We start from the raw sequence: 10,247 nt of genomic DNA, 5'->3' as shown, positions 1-10,247 counted from the left end.
TATTTTTCACTAATCTCTTCATTTGTTATTCACATTCGATAAATAGTGTTGGTCATCATAAAACACCAATTAACAATACTTAATCTTTATTCAACATCTTATCACAAATCAAGAGTGTAACATTGTATTGTAATTTTCAAACATAACAAAACATCTATATTCATTCAAGAAGACCTAATTTGGAATGCATCCTCGTTTTGGGCTGCGCTCTCATATTGGGCTGTTCTAATTTCTGTAGAACGTTAAAACATGTTTTTGTATATACCTAATGTGTAATTTGTCCAAAAAAGTGTATAACATTCATTTGAATATGTATTGAAATCGTAAAGACGAAACCGTTTTTTTTTGTGAATTATTGAATGCATTTATCTTCTCAAGTATATGTAATGCCGGATGATGCCGTCAACTATAACTGCTTTTGACAAGATATTTTATATTTTGTGGTAAATAAAATTTAATAAAAATACAACCTTATAATTACAGTTGGTAAATAAAGTTATAAAGTTTGAAATGCCATTTTACCATTTATTTAAATTACGATACCGTCGAGTTTTTGTGACCATACCTTCAGTATACATGTCCATGCTTGAAGAAAATGGAATTCAATCACGCGTGCCATTTATTGACATAAATGCTCTAAATATTAAATAATCTGTTTGGCTTTCAGTAATTACATAACCTGAAGTATTCAATAATGTACTTTAAAATATACAAGATTAACAACCTAATTAAAGAAATAGCACTTTCGTTTGCAAAATGAATACACTATTGAGATCAAAACATTTGAACAATGTTGGAATGTAAACCCATACTAATAGATGTCTGATACATAATGTTAACAAAAACAAAGAATACAACAACTTAAATCACATGATGACTTAACGTACAGTAAAGGTAGATAAAGATAGTTAACACAATCCAAAAAAATTGTAAAACAGCTAACTGGGACGTGCAGGCGGGTCATATATGACCATATTTCTTTCGTTATATTTTGTTATATACGTCATATTTCGTCAGATTGTAGACCATTCATTGCCGTTTCAAAAGAAAGCCGGAGGAAAGATTTCAATTTCGACTTGAACTCGCATTTTTTTAAATAGAAGTACATGCTATTGAGTTCACTACATTAACATGGTCCCCAGTCTAGAACGTTTATTTTACCGAAAAGGTTATCTACATAATGCGGGAAAATGACGTGCAAATTTGCTGAAATAATATAGTGTATCTGTTCAACATTTACCACATCATTTCTAAGCTTTAGGTTACATGCTGCTTTTGAAAGTTATTGATTGATATCGATTTTTTATGAACCACCTGCTATAATTTACATATACAATAACGTTAAAAGCGGTCAATTGTTTGACCAACTCTTTTCTCCTTGAACTATTCTATCCTTAAAAAACACACACACACTTGTTCGTTCTTCCATAATTGCCGTTTTATTTCTTCTGTTAATGAAAAATTAATGCCATGTTGTTAACTGACTGATACCATGCCGCTAGATTTCTTATGTTGTGTAAGACTGGATGAGACAAGCAAGGGGCTTGTACAAGTGAAGTCCGATTGGAACCAACACACATGACATCGAACGACATGACAACGTCTTGAACAAAGCGTTTTCCACGATAAATACTCATTTTCTAAAATACTTATTTTTAACTATGGCCCTCTTAGAGACATATAATTCATATAATGTGAACTCAGACATGGCAAGTCGTTTTGGTCTTACCAATGAATGAAATAATAAGCCATTACATTCGTTTTCATCATGAAAATATTCGTACATATATGATATACCATAAGCAAATTTCACAAATAAAATATTCAACAATATCACAGATACAATTCATTGTTACTAGTATACGGCTTTGTGAACAAATTAATCAGGACAGATCAGCTATGAACACCAACATCAAAGTTTCACTAGAAATCATATTACATAACGGTCACACTCGCAACAGTATTTAAGTGATTTTTAAATTTAGAAATTTGGAGCATTTGAGTGAAAATGAACATAAATTATTCGGCAACTGTAATACAAGTATGACAAAAAATTAGGGCTGTGTGACTTATTGAAATCCTTGCTGCTCCATCAAGTGCTCCGACTCAAATGCCAACAAGCATGGTGGAGATTGACAAATGAATTGACTGTCTATCGACGGAAGCTGTGAAAATCGAATTTCATCCAGATGTATGTCCACCAATCTAGAATGTTGTTGTCCGGCAACGTGCCGAGATTCATCATTAGTCTCCTTCGTTGTTTTGGCAGTTTTAGTAATAGTTTGAACTAACTTCCGGCAGCTACAACGCTCAAAGCACGAACCGTATCGAAGGTTGATTGTCATTCGGATTATTGCCCCTCTAAAACTGCGGCCACATGCACTGTAGAGGACAAAGTTCACAGAAAAGTTCGCATAATACAGTATTTGAAACACAACCTGCATGAAACCTTCTGTTTCCGTAAATTGGACTTCCGGGGAAAGAAGGGACCGGATGAGGAACTGGACCTTTATAGCATGGCTAGGTAGATTGAGTACCAGAAAAACAACGACTGTCACTACCAGCATTCGAGTTAACTTTGAATGTGCCTCACTAGCCTGCCGAACCGCTGGATGTGCCGTCGACTCTTCGCCATTTGTTTCCATTACTGTAGAACTCGGTCCACTCTCGAGCTCAGTGCTGTAGAATCTGGATATGTGGACCAACAAACGCCCCATCATGATGATAATCATTGTGAACGGCACCACAAGCGTTAGAATTGTGTCAAATACTGAAAATATCATGGCCGATTTCGCGTCCTCAGGAATGATTAGACACACTTTGTTCGAAGATCTAGACGTCTCAACAAGTTTCGCGATCCAGAAAGAATATATATATATTGCCGCCGCAATCAAAGTCAGTACACCAACAATCTTTCTGGCTGTCTTTGGAACACATAGTTTGGGGCTTTTTCTTGTGTGAAAAACGGCGATGTACATTTCCAGTGTGAACGCATTTACAAACCATATCGACGTAAAACTGAAGACAAATGATGCGTAAACTGTAATCTGGCAGATACCCTCTTTATGAAACAATCGAATATCTAATGATTCCAACCATCCGATACCTAAACATACAAGGAAGCCGGAGTCCGAGAAAGCAAGTGCTGCTAGGTACAGGCTCGTTGAGATCCGCTTCAGTGGCGAGGCCAGGAACACGACAAAGCTGATTGTATTGCCTATCAGTCCAGTGATTATAATGACAGGGACAACGTACGTCTGTAAAATGTCTTTTGCTGATTCGTAGCTTTCTGGATATGGCATTTGTCCTTCTTGTTCCGTGTAGGCTGGTGAAACATTGTATCGGACGGTTGTTACAGAATTATCCATTTTTCTTAGCAAATTAGCATCCTGGAGAGAGTACCTTACTTCTTTACTTATTTCATTTGGTCATAGAGGTTGAAGTAAAATCCATTGTCTTCAACCGCTTTCGACTGAATTCTCTGACTAACAATGTTTCATTTCACAGGCCTTTGTCGCCAAATTATCGCCTTTTGTCCAATGACGTCAATCGACCGTTCCTCGATCGTACTTTGTCTAAATGTATCTATATCGATAATAACCCTGAAGCTGTCGTGAAAAGATTGATCGACGTGTGATGGCTGAAAATAAAGAGGAACAACAATAAGTTAAGAAACAACATGCTGTACAATCATTTTGTAATATACTGTAATACTATTGTATACTAATTATCATTGCAATTCCCTCTACTATTTAGCGTAACACTTAGTACCGAAAAATGAATAGAATGTATCATGTGATAAAATAATCTTACATTCGTTGCGGATTTTTTTTTTAGCTCGCCAAACGCTCGTTTCATATTAGCATTTGTTTTACAAGTATTACATGGCACCTCAGGTAAGATATTTATTAGATTATGTGCGTGTTTTTAATTGCCGTGTGCTCATTTAATAGTAACATGTAGATAAGAAACGGATACTGTAGGTTGTTTGCTTAGTAACGACGTTCAAACATATTAAGATTTTGATGTAATATTAATACTACAAAACGTTAGTCATTTGGAATGAAATGTAAGGCGAATGATATATCGTATATGCAGCCAAATTTCAGTGAAGAATAATATTCTTATATGTAGTTTTTGCTTTCATTGCTTTGCAATGAACACATTCAATGGACATTTGCTAATTTGCCAAAGTCTGTTACAGAAGCCAATTTGTTGCCGTTGACATGAAGTAGCTGGAATCAGAACTTAGGCGGTTCTTGTAAACAATTCAAAGAATATGTATAACTATATAAAAATGACACGTTCTAGTTTGTCATAAAACATTTTCATCGAAAATCATAAGAAAACAATCCACACTTGGTTTAGTTAACTCTGGATCAAATCGAGTATATATATTAATACACTAGTTTAACTTTGCTTTATACGTTGTCCATTACTTTAATTGACACATGTAACCTAAACTCCCATGATAGATAAGTGAATACTATAAATACAAACAACAGTACGTTTCGTTGTTTGAATCGTTGGTAGAAGATGGTTGAAGTCCTTCATTTGGCCTTAACAAGTAATGTTATATTACATGCTTTTCAATGATTTATAGAAATTTATCAAAGGCATTTCATTAATATATTTCAATAATGTTTTGAAATTTTACTCCGCGTTCTCTTTCAAATCAAATGTCAGCGTGCAAGGGAGAGACATACAATTCCATAAACAAAATTACTTTGCGTTTTCGTACAATTTGGCGCTTTTTTATGAAAAGCTACAATTAGCTGTCATTATGTATCGTTTTAGCCACGCATAGAAGATAAACAAAACGTTCGTTTCAGCTCATAAAAAACCCATCTAGGATTATAGTTTGTTTCAGTGTACAATCGCAATATATTTCACCTCGTAAACAACTTGGATAACTTGTTACCTAAATTGATAGTTCAAAACGGTGAAAAATCATACGCTTGTTGCATTTTATTGTAAATATGGAAATTTTATTAGACACGTTCGTATATAACATTTAGTGTATTCATTTGTAATTTATGGCAGTTTTAAATTGCTCACAACAAAAGTGTTCTTATCATGAGCTTTTCTTTTATATGTCACAGTATCAACACTCTGTTGGTCGTGATGTTTTTTAGCGCCTTATATAAAGAGGATAATTGTTTGTTTCAGTGTAAGATCGTAATATATTCACCGAGTGAGCACTAAAAGCTATATTTCAAGAGTGGTGTAGCCACGAATACAATACTTAATTTTGTTTTCAAGAGGTAGATTGCGATCTTACACTAAACTGAACAACTTCTTTTTTATTATATTCCTTAAAAGCATATTAAATAACATGTCATATTTTTCAGAAAAAAGCGCGAACTGTAGACGAATGTAACGTCATTTAAGGAATGAATTGCGGGGTTGATGTCATTATCGGGGTATGAACGCAATTGGGCTGGTCAAAGTTTGTGGAGTCCGAAGGACTCCACGCGTACTTTGACCAGCCCAATTGCTTTCATATCCCCGATAATGACATTAATCCCGCAATTTATTACTTATATTTACACCAATAGTACATTATTTCATTCAAGAATTGTTAAAAAATACTTCATTTCATTAAAGAAAACCTTTCATTTATCCTTTCTTACCCATTCTGTAAATAGAACGACCCGAGTGTAACCGGAAACGTTTTTTTCAAATGACGTCACAATAACGCGGGAAAAGATTAACCACTTGAAATCAGTTATAAACGTAAAATTTAAAAACTTTTGGCAACAATACATTTAAAATATAATAAATTAACACTTTCTAAAATGTTGATTTATATTTTACGGGACCTGCTGACACAATACAAACAAGAACAAGATCAATAGTTTTCATGTATATTGTTATGCGATAAATTGCGATCCGAACATATCCGAAGATGTTGCGTTCATCGATTGATAAACGCAATTGCCGAAAGGCAGTTCATTTAAGGAATAGAAGTTGAGGTGTAAATATTTAGGATATGAAGTCGTTAACATTGTGTCCCAGTCCAGTGTGCGCCGATGAGTGGTGTTGAATTAAGAAATGGTTAACTTCTCAAAACAGTGAACAATATAAAATTGCTAAAATTTCAAATGAATTTCACAACAACGTTTTGGAACTACATCAAACACATGCGTCAATTAAATTGACATTTTTCTTAAAATTCAAAATTCAAGAAACCTTTTTTATTTTGTATTTTGGTGTTAGTTCTAATCAATTATTAGTATTCCAGATCTGACACAGACATTTATTTCATTTGTAGTTACGCAACTTATGGAGTTATATATATTACATTGCAAATGAAGACACTATTTTACGGAAAACTGTTTGAAAAGCTACATTATAGTCTCCAATAAATTTAATAATAACTTTTGAGTTAACCACAGGAGATGAATTTATGATGGTATGTGATGACACTGTTATCTTTGCTATTTCCAATATCACGTCTTAAATGCTTGAAATAAACTTCAACAGTGGTGAACATAACTCATTAAAGAAGAGATTCCGTTCAGGGACAAGCAATTGCAATTGTCAGAGTCAACAGTGTTCAAAATAGCGTTAAAGTTCAATAGAAATAGAATGCAATTTTTAATGTGTTACTTGAGGAAGCAGTCCAGTTCAGCGACAATAAAAATATGACAGTTATTGCTTAAAATAAGTGTAGCAGAAACACCAGAACATAAAAGTAATACACCACAGTTGTTTGATCCTTCTCCATGTCGTCTTCAAAAACTACAATATTAATGGAACAAATTTCATTGACATCGTGTACATTTTCATTTTTTCTCATGAGGTATCTATTCTTTATACTAGAATTAATGGCATACATGAGTGAAACACATAAACGATAGAAAATTGATAAGACAATTCGAAGAAAGAGTATTGTAAAAGTTCTATTTACCCTATTTTTCTCTAACAAATACCTAATATTGTTTCTGGTATTTAGTATACTACTAAAATGGGGGTTGAGAATTCCTTTCCATAAACATAACCGATCATTTTCTACCAGACTTGATTTATTAAATGCCAAGGGCATAGTATAGACTGAACATTAACACGTATAAATAAAAAATAAAACCACTTATAATAAAAAGGTCAGGAGTATTTAAATTTTATGTGTTCAGCTCTGTTTCCTTTGTTAACAACTTCACAGTTCGAGACTGAAACGATATCAGAACAGAACAGAACAGAAATTTTATTAGGCATACACATTAACATGTTCGTAGCCAAATGCATATATATACATTCACGGCGGCAATATAAAGCAGTATTGACATCATTGTTGTACGAGAAGAGCATAAATTCAAGAACAAATATAAATATAGCTTTTGAAATAATAGTAGGCAATAATTAAATTAAATTAAAGCACTTTTGCGCTTTTCAGTAGCAATATCAACAAATTTAGCAAGTTTCCTTAACAATGCTGCATTTTCAGAACTTAATAAATTACATAGTTTTTTCTCTTTATCAAGACAGGACTGAACGACATTGTTTTAGAACAATACTCCAGCAAACGTAAGAAAAAAAATGACTATTCAAAAGTTTGAGCATAAAAGCATCGTAAGGCTTAATAGGATTGAGCATTTTCTTATATTGTGAATTCGCAACGCTTTCCGTAGATTATGCATTAAAATAAATAACAACAAACATGAAGTGCCAAGGTATATATATATATTATATATATATATATGTCTATAGTCCCGTCTGTACGCCTTTCAACACCTCAAATCTTGAAGGTCAAATTTCAGAAAAAAATATATGCAATTAAACTGTTAAATCAGAGAGGCACTATCAAGCTACACACAGTGTATTTTTTCGGCCACTTTCCTTAATACATCATTATACAAATAAACGCGATCTAAGCTGTTTTACTGACACGTTACCTGATATTGTATTACCTAGTTAAAGTTAGTGTCCTAACGTTATTTTCTATTATTGATATTTTTATCTTGAGAGGAAAAACGATGATGGTGAAACACGAACCCCGTTGTTTCTTATTATGGCATCGTGTGATATATTTTGTGTCTAACTAGTAGTTAGTCTAGAGGTCGAAAGTAGAAATAAAGATATTCACAAAGGAAGCATAGATTGATATTTAGTGCGCTTGTGCCTTTTGATAAAGAAGACGAAACGCAAAGTTATATCTATATGTACACATATAATCTCATGTAATACTATATAAGTCTAAAAATAACATTACATAACTTTTAATTGATAAGAGCAAGTTTAAAAAAAGAAAAACAAACGTTCATGTTTACTTACGTATTATTCTCTTGCATGTAAAAGTCACACAACGATAACGCACCTTTTGCGCTGCAATATTTCAAAGGTTTTCCCACTAACTGTTCTACCGTCCACTGAGACCAACTGACATGTCTCCACTTAAGTAGTGTTAGGAAGTATTTCCCAGTTTGGACACCCTTTTCCCATAAATGTCTCACTAACGTTTCTGATAGTTGCAATCCCGGTGGAAAGAGCTATGTGTTATGGTTCTAGTGGCACACATCTCACCGGCTAATGCAGTTATAGACGCTGCGGAGTTTCACAAAGAACTGTTCTACCAATAATGTCTCATTAAGGAGACTAGGCCGCTCAGCGATAGATTGACTGGACAAACTAACACTTATCTCGAGCACTGGTAATCTATGGACGGTCATCGACTGCTCTAGTAAGCCAGCGAAAAATCTTCTGCAGTGCTAAGACGAAGATGATTTAACATTTCCGAGAAATCGACAAATTGAATTTATATCGTGGTATTTCCATTTAATATCCGGTGAGATTACATTTGCCGTTCTGGAATGACAATAACTGGAAAGTATCTCGAATGTGCTATAAAAAGATACCTTATGGCTTTCTTCTTTCTCTTATGTTTGCTTGTACAATTTTTATTTTCAAAAGGAAACTACAAAATAGTAAAAACTTGTTGAAACAAAAACGCAATATAAGTATTATGTTACCTTTTTCGATATATCAACCATCAATATAAATGTGTATCTGTCGATGTCTCGCACTTCTTGTATTTGTGTACCGGTGAAAAATGAGTATTATTCAGATCTTTACCACTTTATATCACTATAAACATTGGGTCGTTGAGTATATTTTACAGAATTTATTGACCGACGAAGTATTGTTTTTATAAGAAAAAGATAACCTCATAAGGATTTGGTTTGTGTATGCAAAATAAAAGGGAAGAGTAAATGCTGTGCTATTTTCAACGCCCTTTGCGATTTTAAATACAATATTTTTAAAGATATGTTCATGCACACCACATTTCTGTACATCCTTCTTATATTTGCTTTTGTCGCACTGCATAGCTACCGAGAAAGTCATCTAGTTCGGCTAATATCTTTAAAATACGCATCAAATGACGTTTTACCAATATGGTTTGAACACCGTGTTGTACAATATATAGTCAACAAACAAGAAATCTATGAATGATAAACTGATACAAAAAAGAATATTACTGATTTCTGATAAATCTGCAATAAAATGCACGTAATTGGCTTAAAATATTTCATATTTACGTAGTGACGTTATCGTGAAAGAATCAACTTTATTGGATATGCAAATCCAATCAAACTATTTCACTTACAATTGAAATTCAATAAATGCTATAATTTTGGACCAATGCAAAACGAGAATCATTTGAATAGTCGCTTATTTATATTCCATTGACCGCTTGCTGGGTATTGAATAGAACTTTTACTAGTTAACTATATTCCATAGAGCTTTATTCCAGGTAACGCTTACTCCCAGGTTGTAATTTATAGGCGGCTTACTCGCTGGTTATATTCCATAGAACGTATGCTGCGAGAGCTCATGACTGGAGGCGTTGAACATTCTTTGATATTTTACTTAACATTAAACAGAAATGTGCATGTCAAATGTGTACAGAATGTGTGATTCTTCTAGTAATATTGATTTAAAGGGATATAAATCACATATTTTTTATCGTAAATTTCAACATAGGAACGCTAAGCGAATTAGTGGTGGAAAGGTTTTATATTACAAAGAGCACTGAAATTGAAATAATTAAAAATCATTTCGATACAATCATTTGGTTAAAACTTGATCACACCTTTTTTAATATCCTCGAAGACATTTATTTATGTGGAACCTATATTTGGGGCGAGGACTCGCCCATATACAATACTGTAAAAGTTGATTTATTTGATATTTTAGAAAACGATCTGTTTTATATGATAGTATTGGATGTGTATTTGTATGTGGTAATT

The 10,247-nt window shown here is 33.4% G+C and overlaps 1 protein-coding gene across 1 annotated transcript; it reads right to left on the bottom strand.

Annotated features, from left to right (window-relative positions):
- Positions 1 to 2,069: 2,069 nt before the first annotated feature.
- LOC128215867 (somatostatin receptor type 2-like) lies at positions 2,070 to 3,368 on the bottom strand. The gene has a single exon (XM_052922476.1). It carries the CDS (start codon positions 3,366 to 3,368, stop codon positions 2,070 to 2,072), a length of 1,299 nt encoding a protein of 432 aa, XP_052778436.1.
- Positions 3,369 to 10,247: the final 6,879 nt, after the last annotated feature.

This window comes from Mya arenaria, chromosome 14 (genome assembly GCF_026914265.1).
Source record: "Mya arenaria isolate MELC-2E11 chromosome 14, ASM2691426v1".
NCBI lineage: Eukaryota > Metazoa > Mollusca > Bivalvia > Myida > Myidae > Mya > Mya arenaria.
The sequence above is the reverse complement of the archived record's forward strand: the minus strand, read 5'-3'. Positions and strand labels throughout refer to the sequence as shown.